The sequence below is a fragment of the Mustela lutreola genome, chromosome 14 (assembly GCF_030435805.1).
Source record: "Mustela lutreola isolate mMusLut2 chromosome 14, mMusLut2.pri, whole genome shotgun sequence".
NCBI lineage: Eukaryota > Metazoa > Chordata > Mammalia > Carnivora > Mustelidae > Mustela > Mustela lutreola.
Genome location: NC_081303.1, coordinates 29862585 through 29882007, shown reverse-complemented (window position 1 = coordinate 29882007; position 19423 = coordinate 29862585). Strand labels below are relative to the sequence as shown.

At 42.6% G+C, this 19423-nt stretch overlaps 1 protein-coding gene across 5 annotated transcripts; it reads right to left on the bottom strand.

The window, feature by feature from the left end:
* Window positions 1–1852: 1852 nt before the first annotated feature.
* On the bottom strand, window positions 1853–19366 carry LOC131814500 (conserved oligomeric Golgi complex subunit 2-like). Of its 5 annotated transcripts, none has more exons than XM_059145432.1 (6): window positions 18494–19366; window positions 15970–16050; window positions 10924–11103; window positions 9162–9289; window positions 6798–8378; window positions 1853–5416 (listed from the first exon to the last, which is right to left on the bottom strand). In XM_059145432.1, the coding sequence occupies exons 1-5, from the start codon at window positions 18548–18550 to the stop codon at window positions 8336–8338; spliced, it is 489 nt and encodes a 162-aa protein (XP_059001415.1). In that variant the 5' UTR covers window positions 18551–19366; the 3' UTR covers window positions 1853–5416; window positions 6798–8335. The 5 variants fall into 5 exon arrangements, with proteins under 5 accessions (XP_059001415.1, XP_059001416.1, XP_059001417.1 ...); XM_059145433.1 differs by having other exon boundaries at window positions 6834–8378; XM_059145434.1 differs by having other exon boundaries at window positions 6798–6956.
* Window positions 19367–19423: the final 57 nt, after the last annotated feature.

Here is a 19423-nt window from a genome sequence, read left to right as displayed (position 1 = left end):
GCTCTGCCGCTAAAGCAACACCTTCCAGAGGGCAGCTGCAGGCACTGGGTGGTGTCACACAGGGTCAGACCCGGGAGGCACTCAGCCATGTACCCCTTCCACCATCCTGCTGGGTTTGGAAGAGCGCTATCAAAGTCCCTGCTGCCAAAAGACCATCCAGAGTGACATGTCCCATGGGGCACGCTGGCATTCCTTTACCCCTTCAGGTTATTGGCAGCAAGGCTGGAAATTTTTTAAATTGCCTGGGAAAATGATAGCAAATGGCTCCAAAAAGGAGTTTCAAAACGCAGACTTCATACTATGTTTTGAGTACATTTCATTCATTTGGCAGGTACTGACAGGGTGCTTAAGTGCCAGGTGCTGCTGCATTAGAAACGGACTTGAGAAGTTAACAGGAGGGGGCTCCAGCCCTCAACCAGCACAAAGTGGATCAATGGATGCATGTGACAGACAGAGCACTGTGACGGGGAGTACTAGGTGCTCTCATAAGAAGGGTGTGCTAGGAGCTAAGGGAACACTCGGGGGGAGCCAGCACCAACACTCGGGGAGAGCTGTGGGAAATATGATGGATGCAGATGGCTCCAAGGGAAACCAGAGAACTGCTCAGATCCATGCTCCAAGTGCCCGCCGCTTCAGAGTGGGGGCTGGGCGAGCAGGGAGCTGGGGTGGGCGCAGCGATGCCTGAGTTCCGACCTGCAGCCTCTGCGCTGTTTCACCTGTCCCTTTAGGAGTACAATGACATAGGATGTCACCAAAGGAGGATCTACCCCTGCATCCTGGTACTGGGAAAGCACGCGAGGGCTGCGGAGCTGAAAGCAAGAGTTGGTAGTTCCAGCAATGTGTGCAGGGTTTTAAAAAACTATACACGGGAAAATATCCGGTCTTATTTGCATGTGTTTGTATCATGCACAATTTTTAACTGCAATCCTCCTTTTACCTTCTTCCCTGTTGTTAAGACTCTCCTCTCCTCACCGCTGCCTTTGTCCCTATAATACATATTGACAGCCTGGTGCTTATCCATGAGCTCATTCGCCTCTACCCACGCACGCATGGGGCTCTGTCACTGTTTAACAAATATGGGCTCATTTTATCTACCTCTTGATCTAGTGCTTCCCGGTTAATAATCCCTCCTGCATAACGTCCTTCTGTTTTTATCTTCATTTTTATAAAGAATGGCTGCTCACCTTTTATCAGGTGCCTTTATTTTTTATCAAATACATTTATTGCTATGGTCTTAAGAGTTTTTTCACAGTTAATTTAGTGATGAGGTAAATCTTATTGATTTTCTGGTTTTGAGCTCCCTTTATTTTCCTGGAATGAATCCAAGTTGGTCTCAGGATATAGTCCTTTGATAGATGCCTGACTTCTGTTATTTGCTAACATTAGTTCAGTTTCTGTTAACTAATCTGTCCTAAGCCAGATTTGTTAATAGCTTCCCCGTTCCTCCCTCTCAGGTTTGGGTATTAAAATTGTGCTCAGCTTCATCAAGTGAATTGACTTATTATTGTTTAATTGCCTGTTGCCATTTAACAGTAGAATGACAGTTATCCAGCTGCAAACCTGTCTGATCTTGGAACTCATCTTCTGAATTTTCCATTCTTGAATCATTTGGATAATTTTGTTTTTCTAGGAAATCATCATTTCTTCTAGGTTATCAAATTGATTAGTATAAAGTGCCTTGCAGTTTAGTGATTCTTTTATATTATGCATTTGCTTTTATATCTCTGTTCCCAATCCTTATCTGTTTTGCAACTCTCTCTCTCCCTCTCTCTGTCCCCTCCTCCCTGAAACCTCCCTTTCCCCATCCTCCTTCCCTCTCTCCCCACCTCCTCCCACACCCCTTCTTCCCCCTCTCTTATCCTTAATAGGACATGTGAAGTTTTTTTTTTTTTTTTATTATTTCATAGTCTTTCATAGAAACAACTTTGAGTTTATTTGCCCCTCATATTTTTTATTAGTTTAAAAATTTATCTTTATTATAATTACTTCCTTGCTTTTGATTGAGCTGCCCTTTTCTGATGGGTTTAAATGAGTAGTTTCTTATATTCAAATAATGTTTGAAATTGAAGACATTTGACACTAAAGTCTCCTTAGAGTATAACTTCTGGTGTCTTCTGTAAGTTTTGGTATTTTGAAATAGTCTCCTTTCCATTGCTTTCAAGATTTTCTTCAGTTGTCTTATGATTTCTTCTTTGACTGAAGACTGTATTTCTTAACTTGTATATAGTTTCAATTTTTTGTTACCAGGTTATCTAATTCTGATTCTACTGGATTGTGATCAAAGAACTGTTCTTTAAATCTTTAATTTGGAAGGCCTGTAAAGGTTCCCTTTGTTGCCTAGTATGCAATTAATCTTTACAAATATGGCTTTTCTTAGGTGTAAGAAAGAAATGTTTTCCGAGGGAAATAAGGATGTCTATTTTCTTTTTTTTTTTTTAAAGATTTTATTTATTTATTTGACAGACAGAGATCACAAGTAGGCAGAAAGGCAGGCAGAGAGTGAGAGGGAGGAGGAAGCAGGCTCCCCGCGGAGCAGAGAGCCCGATGTGGGGCTCAATCCTAGGACCCTGGGATCATGACCTGAGCCAAACGCAGAGGCTTTAACCCACTGAGCCACTCAGGCGCCCCAGGATGTCTATTTTCTGTTTTTCCCTCCTTCTAGTAGATACTTGTTTTTCCCTCCTTCTAGTAGATACTCCCATTTGAAAAGCTAAAATTTTACCTTGTTATTGCATTTTTAGAGTCTTTAGGTATTATGTTGTTAGATGTATACCTGCTTATACCTTTTACATCTTCTTTCCAAACTCTGCCTTTAAAAATGTCCCTCTTCATCTTAGTACCTATAACTTTAGACCCAACTTGTCTGCGATGAATTTTGCCATTCCGGCTTTCTCTTTTGCATGGTATCTCCTCACCTGACACATTCTCAATCCCTTTTGCATTTTAAGTATGTTTCTTGAACAGCATGGATCTGTAACCCCCTGATAGGCGCTTTAATAGAAAGTCAGTCTGTACACATTTAAATTAATGATAAACAGTCATGATTTTATTCCTCCCATCTTATTTTGTTTATTTTTATTTTCCCCATTTTGATGTTTTTAATCAAGTTCATTCTTTTTCTACTTGATAAATATAGAAGTTCTTTGCATTTTTTGATGACAGCTTAATTGAGATATAATTCACAGGCCATAACACTCACCATCTAATGTGGACAATTTAATGGCTTTCACTATAGTTAACTATACTATACTGAACTACCTACACATTTTCATCATCCTCAAAAGAAAACTTTAGCCATCACCATCAGTCTTAGGCAACCACTAATCTACTTTCGGTCTCTGTAGATTTAGCTATTCTGGAAATTCCATATAAATCAAATTATGCAATATGTGGTCTTCTGTGACTGACTTCTCTCAATCAGCAGAATGTTTTCAAGGATCCTCTGTGTCGTTGCACATATCAAAATTCTATTCCTTTTCAAGGCTGAATAATATTCCACTGGCTGGCTGGATCACATTTTATTTATCTGTTCATCAGTTGATGAACATCTGGGTTGTTCTCACCTTTTTGCTATTATGAATAAACCCTAAACCTTCATGCACAAGTTTTTGTGTGGGCATAGTTTTTTCACAGGAGTGATATTGGTGTGTCATATGGCAACTCTGTGTTCAGCATTTTGAGGAGCTACTAAACCGTTTCTAATGTGGCTGCGCCATTTTTCAAGCCCACCAGCAATTTACAGTTTCCAGCTCTTCACATACTTCCAACACCTGCTTTTGGGTTTTTTGATAGTAGCCATCCACGTGGGTGGGAGGTGGTATCTCACCATGGTTTTGATTTGCATTTCCCAAATGATTAGTGATGTTGAACATATTTTCACGTGCTTATTGTCCCATATATTTTATATATACCTTATATGTATCTTTAAATATATATTATATATTTCATATTTTATTTATATTTAAATACATATTTAAGAATGTAAATATATTTACATAAATGTTTATATAAATATATGATAATATAAAATATATTTATATATACATTTATATATTAATGTATACATTGAGAATATTGGAGAAATGTGTATTCAAGTTCTTTGCTCTTTTTTTTTTAAAAGATTTTATTTATTTATTTGAGAGAGATTTATTGAGAGAGATCACAAGCAGGCAGAGAGGCAGGCAGAGAGAGAGGAAGAAGCAGGCTCCCTGCTGAGCAGAGAGCCCGATGCGGGGCTCGATCCCAGGACTCCAAGTTCATGACCTGAGCCGAAGGCAGCAGCTTAACCCGCTGAGCCACCCAGGCGCCCCTCTTTGCTCATTTCTTAACTGGGTTGTCTTTTTATTTGAGTTGTAAGAATTCTTCACACAGTCTGAATGCATGTTCCTTATATATGACCTGCAAATATTTTCTCCCATTTAGTGGCTTGTCTTTTGACTTTGTCAATGGGGTCCTTGGAAGCACAAAACTGGGACATTTTGGTTGAGTCCCATTTATTTGTTTATTATTTTTTTTTAAGTTGCTTGTACTTTGGTGTTATGGCTGAGGAGCCGTTGTTAGATTCAAGACCAGTAACATTTACCTTTGTGTTTTCTTCTGAAAACTTTATCATTTTATTTTATTTTTATTTTTTAAAAGATTTTATTTATTTATTTGAGAAAGAGACAATGAGAGAGAGCATGAGCGAGGAGAAGGTCAGAGGGAGAAGCAGACTCCCTGTGGAGCTGGGAGCCTGATGCAGGACTCGATCTGGGAACTCCGGGATCATGACCTGAGCAGAAGGCAGGCATTCAACCAACTGAGCTACCCAGGCATCCCAAACTTTATCATTTTAATGCTTACATTTATGTCTTTGATGCATTTTGGGTTATTTTCTCTGTATGGTGTGAGGCAGGACTCCTGTTTCATTATTTGCATGTGGCTGCTTGGGAGTAAAATACTGTTCTTACCCTCATTGAATTGTTTGGCACCCTTGTCAAACATTAGTTGACTGTAACTTATTTTCCTTTTTTTTTCCCCCCATTGAGGCATTTCACGTGCCATGTATATTATATTTCTAGGAAAAAGGAATCCCAGGATTTTCCCTCCTGCCTGAATTCTTCCTTCTTCATGGTGCATGATGCCAGAAGAATTTTTCCACGCAGTGAAACCAAACTGAGGGGATGGAAATATTCTGCCACTTTTCTAGATCTTTCAGTTATACAAGTCTAGGGCTGGTCATGCCACACTTGTTTAACTTGCCCGTGAGGTTCACAGCAATTTTCCCAGCTCTGTGGTCATCAATAATTTCAAATTTGCCAATGTACTCATGCTTCGTCATCACAGTGAGGAAACGGGATGATGACTTTGGTGCAGGGCCTCCTAAGAACCTGGCCTTGGCCTCCCCTTTCAGCAGTGTTAATGTTCTTGAGGGCATCTGTGGGACATTTGTTCACACTGTTACTGCAGCATGGAAAGATGGCAAAAAAAGCTTTTTTCCCTTTTATTAATATTTGGTCTTGTTCTCCTTCCCTTTCTCATAACCAAATGCGTATTTCCCCTCTGTCATTTGAAAACTGCATACTGTTCTCCAGCTGTTTTCCCCAGAACGAGACCTTGTGTATCAAGAATCCTTATTTCACGGTTATTATACACAATCTTAAAGATATATGACTGTCCTCTTATTTTACACATGCATACACACGAAGCACTAAATACGGACTTTATCTGAATGGCTAAATGTTGGCCAAGACAGAAGCCAGTTGTAGTGGGAACTTCTAGGATAAAGATATAGTCTGAAGTTTTTGTTCTTTAAAAAAAGCCTTCATGGGGCGCCTGGGTGGCTCAGTGGGCTAAAGCCTCTTGCCTTCAGCCCAGGTCATGATCCCAGGGTCCTGAGATCAAGCCCCGCATCGGGTTCTCTGTTCAATGGGGAGCCTGCTTTCCCCTCTCTCTGCCTGCCTCTCCGCCTACTTGTGATCTCTGTCTTTCAAATAAATAAAATCTTAAAAAAAAAAAGGCCTTCATATTTTATTAAAAATTTTAGGCGTCTGAATTCAAAAGGTTAACAATATAGTACAATAATAATAATAATAATAATAATAATATATCATCTAATAATAATATAATAATAATTTTTCCTGCATAGTCACTGCTGCACACTAGTAAAATGAGATGTTTCTTTTCTTTTTTAAAGATTTTATTTATTTTATTTATTTGACAGACAGAGATCACAAGTAGGCAGAGAGGCAGGCAGAGAGAGAAGGAGGGAAGTGGGCTCCTCACTGAGCAAAGAGCCCGACGTGGGGCTCAATCCCAAGAGCCTGAGATGACCCTAGCCAAAGGCAGAAGCTTAACCCACCCAGGCGCCCCGAGATGTTTATTTTAATTTGGGATTATGGAGGGGCAAGGTGTTTTTGGCCCTCCTGCTGAAGTAGGGACTCCTGTCAGTATTGTCTCCAACTTTTTCCTTAATAGTAGCTCTGGAAGATGAAGACGTCCCTCCATCTCCCAGACATGAAGGTTTGACCAGGACATGGGATGGTATAAGCTCATTGACATAGTATCATGAACTAAGCCCTGGTTTATTGGTCACAGTCATTCTCCAAGTATTTTTAGGAGTAAACTTCAGGTGTTGCCCTTACTCTAATTTTTCTTTCTGAGATTTCTGACTGCAATCGCTACTTCCTGCAGTCACTCGAGGAGAAATGAGGCATGTGGCAGCGCAACAGTGTGTTTTTCTTTCAAGATGACAGTATCACTCTTGATTTCTGTATGCATCTCGGATTTTCATATACGAACATGGAGATGATACGTACGGTGTGAGGTACACTTGTATTCTCATGACACGTCACCTGGGTTATCCAGAACGTTCTGGGCCCGGCAGAAAGGCAGAAACCCGGGTGAATTCCTCATTGTTCCAGCAGGCTGTCAGCCCTCAAAGGCCTTCTGGATGTGTTTGTGCATCGCAGTGTCTGCTGTGTAAGATACAGAAAGAGCACAGTAGTTAAGGGGGAAAATATTTAGGAACACATTTTCCAGGAGGAACCAGGATTCAGTTTGGGTGACTCTTGACCATTTTTCATCTTCTGATGACTGAAAGTGGTAGTTAGTCTACAGTCATGGTTTTAACATGCATTTCGAATGTAATGTTAGTTTCCATCAACATAAAACTGTAAGAACTGTCTTCCTAAAGGGCATTCGTGTAAGGCCCGTTATTTTCCAGCTTGATTAATGAAAAAATTTTTCTGTAATGCTTTCTTCCTACTCTGTATTAGTTTTCAGGACTGGATTGAAATTGATTTATTGTGGATAGGGTTATACCTGCTCGTGGAATTTTTTTCTGTTCCTGGGTTTTTAAAGGTGGCAGAGTTGACTTTCTGATTTTAACTCATCTTCACTAGATAAAGAATTCACAAATAGGACTTTTTCTTGAAATAATCATAGCCTGGGGGCGCTTGGGTGGCTCAGGTCATGATCTCAGGGTCCTGGGATCGAGTCCCACATCGGGCTCCCTGCTCAGTGGGGAGCCTGCTTCACTCTTTGCCTCCCCCTCTGCTTATGCTTTCTCTAATAAGTAAATAAATAAATAACCTAAAAAAAAAAGAATTTGTATTTGACTGGAGCTTCATGTGGAGTGACAGATCAGCAGAAAGACAGAGGGATATGAGACAGGAAGCAATGAAGGAAAACACAGAGGCGCACAGTACAGACAGATGTTCCTCGGCTTATGACAGCCTCGGCTTCTAATAAACCCATTGTTCAGCTGGAAATCTCTTTAGTTGAAAATGCATGGAAAACACCTAAGCGACTGAACATCAGAGCTTAGCCCCGCCAACCTTAAATGTGTTGAGAACACTTACAGTATTGCACAGTTGGGCAAAATCCTCTAACACAAAGCCTATTTCACAATAAAGTGTCTGGTATCTCATGTAACTTACTGAACACTGCACCGAAAGCCAGAACAGGATGGTTCAAGTGTGTTGGTTGCTGACCCTCGTGATCACGTGGTTTGCCTGGGGGCTGTGCTCGCTGCCCCTGCCCAGCATTACAAAAGAGGACCCTACTGTAGATCGCCAGCCTGGGAAAAGATCCAAACTAAACGCATATCACTTCTGCACTATTATAAAAAGTCAAAAAACCATAAACTGAACCAAGGTGAAGTTAGGGATCTTCTGTACCAGGTGTGTTAGGGAAGGTTAAGTGCTGTCTGGCCAGGAACCATAGTGGTATGGGGGAAAGTTCCACAGTAGAAAGTTGTACAGCGGAGAACCACTAGGACTCAAGCACCAAGGGTCACAGGTTGCGCCAGGAAGACTGGATGTTCCTCTGTGGGCGATGAGAAGCCACGAGCGACTCAGGAAGGCTGCAGAGCTCTGGACAGGTGGGACAGCTGAGGGCTGCAATGAAGAGGGACAGGTGGAGCTGGGAGACCAGGTGGGGAGAGCCCACTACCCTTGAACAAAATGTGACAAAGGTCTAGACTGGGATGACGGAGATGGTGGAAGGTAATGAGATATTCATGAAACAGAACTAGAAAGCCATGGAAATGAAATAAGAGAGGGAGGGAAAACCAAACATGACTTTAATTGCCATCAGTATAAAACGTGTTGAATTAAAATGAATTGGTATTTCTTTTTTTTTTTTTTTTAAGATTTTATTTATTTATTTGACAGACAGAGATCACAAGTAGGCAGAGAGGCAGGCAGAGGCAGAGAGAGAGAGAGAGGGAAGCAGGCTTCCTGCGGAGCAGAGAGCCCGATGCGGGGCTCGATCCCAGGATCCTGAGATCATGACCCGAGCCGAAGGCAGCAGCCCAAACCACTGAGCCACCCAGGTGCCCCAAAATGAATTGGTATTTCTAGACCGATGATGACATCACTATAATGGAAGGAAACCAATTTTGATTTTGAACCTGGTTAAGGAGCAAGTATAGACAAGAGAAAAGCAGAGGCTCTGGAGTCACACAAATGTCACCGTTAAGATTCGTCCCCACTCTTCATTCCCTTTCCCTGTAAACCCAGGCAAGCGACACCTGCCTCACAGCACTGGTAACAAATAGGGAAGAGCACACGTTCCCACGTTCCCGGGTCAGACAGGACAGCCAGGGATCAGCGGCACATGAGGAGGTGACAGGTGGTCACTAAACTGAGCTCAGGTGCATACACAGCAGTTTACGTCACCTTGAGATGGCTCCTCCTGTGACCTCTCGAAGAAGACGGCAGTGGTGAGGAACGAACTCCAGGAGCTTACTAGCATACATGATCTTCAGGCCGTCCGGATGAGACTCAACGATCTGCTCTACAATCACCTAGCAGAAGGAAGAGCGTTTTATTTTTATTTATTTATTTGTTTGTTTGTTTGTTTGTTTTTAAAGCACCTAAAAGAGAAGTATGAACTATACACTACAGAGAAAAGAATCAAGTAAACCTTAAAAATGCACTTCGTCCTTCCTCCTCCCCACTCAGTATGCTTTCTAAACAGGAGGTAAGTAACAACGGCACAAAAATCTAGGTCCCAGGATTTGGGAATACTGCTCCAACCCTGGGGGACACAGAGGCTGAGGGACAGAGATTGGCCTGAAGCTAAAACATCACATCTGCTTCCCTTCTGAGCTTAAAAACGAAATACTGTATCTGCAGACAACAGCTCTGTACCATCTTCACCCTGGCCTTATCCTCTACCATCTCCAGAACAGCGAAAGGGCTGAGATGGAAAATGACGGAAGAAAACACATCTTATTTTGCTTTAGTATTTTTTTTTTTGGTGAGGCTGAGTTGCAGGAGGTGAATGACAAGCATACAAACTTAAAATACAAACGTGGCCACAGTTCATTTAATGACACGGAAACGTAAAGTACTTCCCTAATTTAGCATATTAGATTCAGTTCAATGTAAAGGGCATAAATTAAATAACTAAAATATTTTCATTTAGTGACAAAGAATAATGTGATCTATTTCACCCCCACAGAGAGAGCTATGAATTATAATAGGATATGTACAAAGAACTGACAGATCATTTACTTTTAGTAGTCCTAATGAAGCTGAGAAGATTACTGAAATTAATCCTTAAATTTCACTTCTATCACTGGGATACTGTCCCGTTTTAAAACTGGAAGCCTTTCATCCTGAAGTCATGATGGGTAGCTTTATAGTTACCAGACAGAAAGAACACTCGCACTGGCAGGTGACTGGAAGAAAGCCCTCAAACGCTGAGACTGGCTTCATGACTTCTGTCAGCCTGAACTAGATGAAACCAATGCGCTCTAAATGGGAAGCTGCTTATTGCTGGCGGCCTCACACGGTGCAGCCCATACTCCGGCCGCTCAGAGGCAGGATACACTGACTCCCTGTATTTAACTGTATCCTCATAGGTCAAGAACACTGGGTAACCAAGTTCCGGACTTAAAGGTACTACCCCGCTACTCGCCCTTAAAAGCCCTTTATCTTTGAATATTCCCTCCCTCCCACCTTCCTAGCCTGGCAAACTCCCCCATGGTCTTCAAGACTTAGGCCACATCAATTCTGCGAAGATGCCTCCCCTCACGGACTTTCCCTGCGCACAGAGCTGTCTTCCAGCTCCTCCAGTGGGCACGGGCGCCTTAGTGGGGTCACGCTTTTTGGCAACTTCATTAACGTATAACTTATGGAAATGGAAATTGACCTGAAAATGTTCTGATCTGTACCTTCTTCCTAGGCAAGTCCCTCACCCCTACTAAATTAAGATGATCCCTGAGCTATGGCATCACTGGAAGAGACCAGAGCACATGCCTGATTCCTGCCATGCTGATGGGCACCAAGCGGGACCAACCTTTTCTTACAACCAGAAGAGCAGGAACTAGGAGCATCTTCAAGGAAGAGCCCTGAGCTCTCTCGCACCCAGTCAAGAAACGAAGCCAGATTAGATGCTCTGTGTTTGCGGAATGAGGTGCATGGGGGCACAAACCTCATCCATGTACGGTTTCACCAGTAGTTGACCGACTAACGCCTCTGCATCCCGTGTCTTGTCAATTGTAGCGAAAGTCTGGAGGCAGTGCCGTATGATGTCCACATTGGAAGTCTGAAGCCCTTCTAGCAGCAGGCCTCCCAGGGACTGCTGCAGCATGGCCGTAATGTGGGCTATACGCTGCAAGAACAGAGAGACCAGGAAAGAAGGTCCAGGCACAACAGTTTCTAAAAGCTCAAATATATGTGTATAATTTATATACATATGTGTTATATATATGAAGCGAGCCTCTAATTCTACCAGAATATATGTAAGATTAAAATCCCAACATTTCCTAGAGAATAACAATGAATCTCTTTTCCCCATGATTGCTTTCTTTCTTTCTTTCTTTCTTTCTTTCTTTCTTTCTTTCTTTCTTTAAAGGTTTTTATTTATTTATTTGTCGAGAGAGAGCACAAGCACACAAGGAGGCACAGGCAGAAAGAGAAGCAGGCTTCCTGCCAAGCAAGGAGCCCAGAGGCAGTGGCTTAACTGACTGAGCCACTGAGGCATCCCCTCCCTATGATTTCTTTGAAAGTAAGTCGGCTTCATCAAAGTGAAGTTTAGACAATTACTGAATGACAAAAAGTTATTTGCCTCTTAAGCTACGGAGTAAATCTGACAAACGTGCATTTAAACCCAGTCAAGGGCTTTGGATAAATGAACTCTGACTACATCATATGATGTGTCAAGTTACATGAAATTCAGAATTAATTTTACTTGCATAGTTTGGAGACTACGCTTGTGTCTATACACAAAATCTATCTAGTGTGACATAATGGAAGCAGGGTCCCAAGCAGGAGACACTGAAAAAAAAAATTCAAAGCTAGCTTCAAAATCCTGTAGAGTAGCAATTATCAGGGGGCAATGCTAGGTCAAACCAAAATCATCCAGGAAATTCGCAAACAGCAAATTGAAAATCGAAACCAACACTTACTGGTCTTACTTTGTCCAGAAGGTCTTACTTTGCTCTGAACAGCATGAAACTGTAACTGGTTAAATTCTGTGGCAATTCTCTCCAAAATCTGTCTAGTCCAGAGAGGGCTAGTAGAGACAATTAGAGAAGTGTAATTCCCAAAGTTAAAACCTGCCACCCCCACCGCCCCCCATGCCTTACAGCGCTCAGGCACCTGCACCTGCACGCCATCAATTTTCAGGACAAACTGTCTGTGCAGCAGGCCCCAGGTGCGAGGGGTGAGTAACGGGGAGGTCGTAGAAGCCACCGACACAGCCTGGCCCGGGCCACAGGGCCCAGGCAAGGGGATGGAGCTATTTTAGGTCAGTGTGGTTACAACTGCATGTTTCCATCACGTTCCTCGGGCTCTCCCATTCGCGCCCTTCTTCTCCCTTCTTCTCCCATTCTCTAACCCCCTCCTCTCTCTTGCCCTGTCCTACCGTTCATACCCGAATCCCCCTCTTCTTCTCCACCTGCCTCATTCTCCCTCCCAAGTACCTCCCCAGTACCAACTACTGCTGTCTCCTCAATCAGCTAAAACTGACCGCCTAGCAGCAACCTTGGAAATCGCTTAGAGCAGCGGACTCCAAGTTTACATTTACCCAACGGCAGAAAGAGCAAGCTCGGTGCTCCGGGAGCTTGTGAGAAATCACTCACAGTGCATCTGCCATCAAGTGGACTGGATACGCTTCCCTCTTGCCCCCCACATTAGAAAGTGTCAACACCATTCAAAAGGAAGCCGAACAGTGAAAGAAAAAAAAAAACACACAACAAAGGCCCCAAAGCCCCTGCTGGGCTCTATGAGGCATCCCACATCTGAGGATGGGCAGTCAGGTAGTGAGTAAACACACTGTAAGGAAACCCAAAATGTCTGGAGATCTGCCACGGTGTGCCCCATCCCAGAGCATCAGAACTGGTGTGGAGGGAAGGCAAGCGCTCGGCACGACCAATCCCAACCTCTACTGACTGATCCCATGCGCATTTCCTATTTATCCTTATCTCGGCATTTCTGGGTCTGGCAGAGCATGATGGATTTACCGTGCGCTGACCGCTGCTCTGGCTTTCCTGACTCTAGAGCTCAGAGCTGCTCTTCTGGAGAAAAAAGTCCTCCAAGGTAATTCTGAGCAAGAAAGCGCACAATGTCTGTTTATCAAGGACAGTGTTGCAAAGGGACAGGATTGTAGACACAGAGCTCACTGAGGTGTTTCTATCCGAGGAGCACAGCAGCAACAGCAAAGACGGGAAGAACACTGGAGGGCCAGCTCCCCAGGGGCCGAACGTGGACATGGCTGGAGGGGCTGCAGGCGCTGCCAAGGGCCGCAGCGAAGCAGAGCCGCTGGAGACACACGGGCTGCAGAAGGGCCGCGTACAGACTGTCTGCTAAGTGTGGACGAACGGAGGCAGAAGCACGAGTGCAATGGGCTAGAGACACAAGCACAGTGGAGGCTGACCACTTAGTTGAATGCCTTGATGTGAAAGGGGGCAGAGACCTAGGACCAGAGAATCGCTTCCTTTGGGATGTGTCCGTTCTTAATCTCCATCATGAGACATGTGGAGCATATGGCCTCTCAAGTGCCTTCCAAATCTAAAACCTTAATTCCTAAAATTTAGAAAACTAACTCCGCCTGCAGGGGGAGGGACTGTTACACTCACACAACAGAGCACACAGGGCACCAGGCGACCTTGACGCAGGCAGCCCAGCTGGTATGTGCAGGACCAGCCCGGGCTACTCCCACTGCACCACTGTGCATCTCACGGTGCTGACAGGACCTAACTACTCATTTTTTGAGTCACTCATCTACCCTGGCTGATTGAAAATTCACACCAGGAAGGGAACAAGACAATCACAGTATAACAAAGAGAGCCATCATCTTTTTCCTATTTCATAAGATTTTTCTTTCCTGTTTGTAAATTTCAACTGGATGTGTCCTATACTGTTTCATAATAATATAATGCTGGTGTAAAATACATCAATGGTAATACTCTGGGCATGTCTAGGAAAAAAAATGAGATGGAGAAAAACCAAGATGAATGGTAGGTATGCCTTAAAGATCAACAGGACTTTGCTAGTCCTCAGGGAAGGTGATTCCAAATATACTTTTCCACTGCAAGCATAATGACGTGTTGGAACTGTGGTCTATAACCAAAGGGTTTATAGGAACGTGTTATAGATTTCAGCATTTCCTGCTCTCCACTCTCCTGGAGCTACATTCTAGCCACAAACCTGGATTTTCTTCCTGTTCGGAAATGAATTCTAACTAAGCTGTCCCCGCCTAATTAGACTGGATGTGAAGTATTAATTTATGCGCTACTTAGTTAAAAAAAAAATGCTTACCTGCTTGCTTCTAGTGCAGAGGTTTCTTTAGAACTTTGTGAATTTAAGATTTTTTCAATCTTTTCAACTGATCAAATAACTTGTATAAGCCTCAACACACACATCTATAAAAATAAAAATTAAGCAAACAAAAAATGTCACCATCTTTACTCTTAATCATCTTTATTTCCCATGCTAAATGCAGGAAAATATAAGACCAAAAGTTAACTTCAAATATATAGGGCATGCTATATTTTGAATATTTCTATGAAACACAGAATTATCAAGAATACAAATCTTAGTTCTAGAATAAGCATACTTCCATATTCTATTGCAAGTTTATAGAGAAAAAAAAAAAAACCCTAGACTTTGCTTTCTCATATTCTATACTCTTATTTCTTCTTTTCCCCATCCTGAATCTTTCTATGGGCATTTCTTTCCTATTTTTTAAAAAAGATTTGTTTATTTGAGAGAGAGAGAGACTGCATGTGCGCGTGCAGGGGAGGGGCAGAGGGAGAGAGAGAATCTCTAGCAGACATCCTGCTGAGCACAGAGCTCAATGCGGGGCTCAATCTCATGACCCTGAGATCATGACCTGAGCCAAAATCAAGAGTCGGACGTTTAACCAACTGAGCCACCAGGCGCCCCTCCATTTGTTTTCTTATGGCCCTTTATTCATGTTTTAACTTTGGCTTCCGATCGTACTGACCCTCTCAGTTTACATGTGCATATACCTATATGGCCAAGCACCAAATCATTAAAGACCTTTTACACTACAAATATTATCAAAGAGGTTGAGGGACATTATGAAAACTCTCATCCTTAAAGAACAAAAAAATACAAAGTCATCCATTCAATAAATAGTTACTGAACACCCCTGGGAGCTCGACGTTCATTCCGACAGGGGGTGGGGGAGGAGGGGGACACGAGAAAATAAAGCAAGAAATACACCCTGCTCTCATAAAGCTTACTGTTTTGTCTGGAAGCGCATGACAAGCATTCTTTGGACAAAAGTTGTGAGGAGATCCAGAGGCGAATTAAACAGAAGGTCCCTCAAACAGGCTTTCTCCCCACTGAGATTTTAACAAATATGCTAATAATACACATAGAAAACATTGTACAGAGCAGCAGGCGAGAGTCAGAAGCCCAGACTCCCAATGCCCGCTGTGCCCCTACATCGTTAGGATCATGAATGACATCGTGGGCACTTTAAACTGGAGATAGCACTAAGGGGCACACTCCCAGGGTGAGCCCTTAGATGTACAGAGCCGTTGCCTGTCTCACACACCTGAAACTAAGCCAACACCGCATGCTAACTACTGGGAATCAAAAAAATTAAAGTGAACACCAGAATATAAAGAACACAGGATCAGAAAATAACAACAAACCTACGGCAGAATCCTGAGTTTGCTTTGGAAAGCCCACTTCTCCCCTAGTCTCTAATATAGGCCTATTTTCTTTACAGGGCCGCTGACAATTTATACAGTCATTAACTGTCAAGCGCTGCACCGACAACAGTTATCACTGTTTCTTGTTCTGGAAAAATTGGGTGATCTTGAGATCGTGTGGGTACCTCTAATATTCTGTCTTATTATTTCAGGTAGATAACGTGACATAATGCATAAAATGCACATGCGTGAGAGCTTTGAAAAAAAGCTAAATAGTGCTGACAAGTTCGCGGAGACAAGAGGAGAGGGCTTCAACTGGCATGCAGCATAAGAAATCTACTGGAGGGTACCTTTTTCTTCCTTATGTCCTCTTGTTTACACATTCGTTCATCTACTGCCCGAATTCCTTCACTGACAGATGACCTGAGACTCTTTAAAAGAATAATAAAGAAAATGGGGTGCCTGGGTGGCTCAGTGGGTTAAGCCTCTGCCTTCGGCTCTGGTCATGATCCCAGGGTCCTGGGATCGAGCCCCGCATCGGGCTCTCTGCTCAGCAGGGAGTCTGCTTCCTCCTCTCCCTCTGCCTCCTTCTCTGCCTACTTGTGATCTCTGTCAAATAAATAAATAAAATCTTTAAAAAAAAAGAATAATAAAGAAAACGTATTACAGATATTGTTTTGTCACATTATCAAGTTCCTACATCTCATTCAATTCCACAGAACTTAATACCTGTGCACCAGTACTATGCAGATATTGACAAAAAAAAAAAAAAAAAAACCAACATGATATACCAGACACAGTTACTGTTGAGGGGACTCATGATCTGGGGGCATAATGACACGAAGGCAGGGTCGCATGGCCAGAAGAAGAATGACACATATACAGTGAAAGTTATGGGGATGAGGGGGCTTAGAATGGAGAACAGATAATATGAAGCAAAGTACAGGAGAGTTTGGAAATGCGACGGGGCTCGAATCGGACTCTGAAAGCCATGTGTACACAGCTGCTGAGGTGGGGAGGGGATGGGGAGCAGATGTAAGTGCAGACACACTCAGGGGCAGGGTCAGACAGGCACACAGCCATGTGCACTGCAGGCTTCCTTCTGGAGAGAAGCAGAAATAGGAATGGAGGGCCAACTTCACTGAGATGAGGTCTTTAGATTCTGCATATTTTGGAGAATGAGAGAATGTCAAAGCACTGATGCATGATGATGAAATGTGGGTATGGAAATACCAGGAATCAAGAATGAAGAACAGAAGACCAGAAAAAGGCAGAGCGCAGAGGTGGAGAAACATGTCCAGAAGCTAATGAATAAAGAGATAATTAGGAATTAGGGCCAAAACAAAGGTTAACAGAAACAACTAGAATGAAGTAGGCATATCACAAAAATTCCACAGGAAGGTGAATTAATTCACTCCATCAACATTATGAAACACCTCCTGGACATCAGTATTGTGGCAGCCCACAGGGATACAATGAAGACAGATATAGTTGTAACCCTCAGTGGTCTGAGAATCTCACAGAACAGCTTCAGAGTTGGGACCAGAAAGGCAGGTCAGGTCTGTGGCTGAGCAGGACCAAAGTGGCCATAAAGACAGGCCATGGAAAAGGGAGGGGATATGGTGATGGCAGGGGGTGAGGCGGGACAGGAGCCTGTGTGAGTAGAGCAAATCTGCCTCCAGGGAGGGGGTTTGAGAGAAGAGTGGGAGGCCAAAGGAAGGCTAGGCTTGGGAAACAACACCACTATGAGGCCCTGGGATGAAGAGGCACACCAAGGAGGCAGTGGGAGAGCCCCACAGCGGCTGGTGTGGAATCCAACAGCGGACCACAAAAATCCCTTCCATTCCAAGGAAAAGTACCTTTAACAAGATTTTGTAAAATTCAAATGAGACATAAACCATGGAAAGTATTGGCTACCTCAAGGCACAACTCAAGATTTTTACCTCTTTCACGAACTCTTTCCTGCCTGCCCCTCCCCTAGGCTTCTCAGCACTGATATTTCTGTTACTCTGCATTTTTCTTGGTTCTAACCATGTACTGTGTCTTCCCTTAAATTATGGTCTCCTTATATTCTCTCTAGGATGCAGGCACTGTCTTAGGGGAGGGATGCATGAGGCCACTCAAGCTAGAGGAGACACACAAGGAAGGATGGTGTCGTTTATGACAAGTTTACGACAGGGCATCAGAACGGACAGAGGCCGGAAGTCAGGGCACCAGACACAGACGGGGGGGGGGGCCGGGAGGAGAGACAGGGCAGCACAGTTTTCTGTTAGAAGTGATGCCACAACTCCCCCTCCACTGTTCACCCAGGTGGAGTTCCTATTTCCAATGGCTTAGAGGTGGGGAGTCCCATTCCCACAACAGAGATTTTTCTGAGAGAACATGCAAATGTAACATTTATTAAGTATTACATTTTATTTATATTATCCTTCAGTTCCATTAGGGATTACACAGTTTTTGTAGATCAGCCCAGGAACCTAACCACACATAGATTACGTGGGGTGGTGGTGGGGGGGGATATTTACAAGATTACAAACTGTTAAAATACAAGTCATTCATAAGTCAGAAACCACTTACATATGACCAAAGTGGCATTAATAAGTTGAATTTGGAAATATGTTTCCTCTCCCCTGACATTTTAAGGTTGTCTACTCTGAGAATATGTCTTCTTCAAATCGAACATTTTTTTTAGGTTTTTAGCATATGCAAAAACAAAATCATTTACAACTCTTCTGAAGGTGAATATTATAATCATGAACTGTTAAAATACAACCACCAGTACCACCAAACTAACAGATGAAAAGAATTCTTAGAGAAAAGCCGACGAGGACAACAGGCGTCACAGCAGACTGTTTTCATTAATTGGGGACATACCAGAACTTCTCGTAACTGTCCCAAAGGCACAGAAAGTTGATTGAGGGCTTTGTCCATGCCAACCTAAAGGCAAAACCAGGTTGGCACAAACACATCACGATAAGGAGTAATAGTGACGTATCTATTTAACGATCAAAGCAGTACCAGATTTAAGTTATTTTTTTGGCACAACCGTATTTTGCTACATAACTAGCTAAACAACAGAAGTGTTATTTGGCCATTAATGTTGTTCATAGAATATGAAAAAAATCTGTTGAAATACATGAAACTATAAAAATAAGGGAAGTCATGAGAAACGAAAGTTTCCTTAAGAACAATTTGCCTTTAGATGACATTTTAAATGAAAGTGAAAAATTTTCACAGAAGGTGAACAGTTCTCTGTCTGTAATTGATGATACTCAGCCAGCTGATGTGAAAGTCTGACGGGCTACGTCTCTCTTAAACATTATTATAAGCCTTGAGAAAAATAGAAATTAAACAGAAGTAAAATTTTCTAGGTTTTTAATCCTATTGGGATATTTATCTTAGTGGTATATTTCCCAAAAGCAAATGTGCATCATTAATTTTAATGCTTCTTGAAATTCCCACAGAGCTGCAACTTTCTGTGCTTCTCTGGACAAACAGATTTAAAACAAAATGAAGCATCAACAAGGAGACTTTTCTGCCAAGTAACAAAATTCAACATTTCTAAACGGCTTTTACAAACAATTGATAAGCTCACTGCAAATCATTCTTATATTTTTATAAAACCAAACTTTTTAAATATCAATATTGGCCAATGTTCCCTCAACCTAGCTCTGGCTAACAGATATAACTGAGAGTAAATTAAACATTGTAAGAGTGGTGGACATTTGCTCCTACAAATTAGTCTAAATCAAGGAAGACTTCAGGGTAATCACTTAGCAACTAATAAAACAACCCCTTGGGTAT

Bases quoted from the DNA above. Each gene is read 5' to 3' on its own strand.
- LOC131814500 (XM_059145432.1), bottom strand. From the start codon at position 18,550: ATGGACAAAGCCCTCAATCAACTTTCTGTGCCTTTGGGACAGTTACGA. The intron at 16,051-18,493 runs GTATGTCCCCAA...ATTCTTTTAAAG, and splicing joins GACAGTTACGAGAAGTTCTG to AGTCTCAGGTCATCTGTCAG. The intron at 11,104-15,969 runs GTACCCTCCAGT...CTGTTCTTGCAG, and splicing joins AGGACATAAGGAAGAAAAAG to CGTATAGCCCACATTACGGC.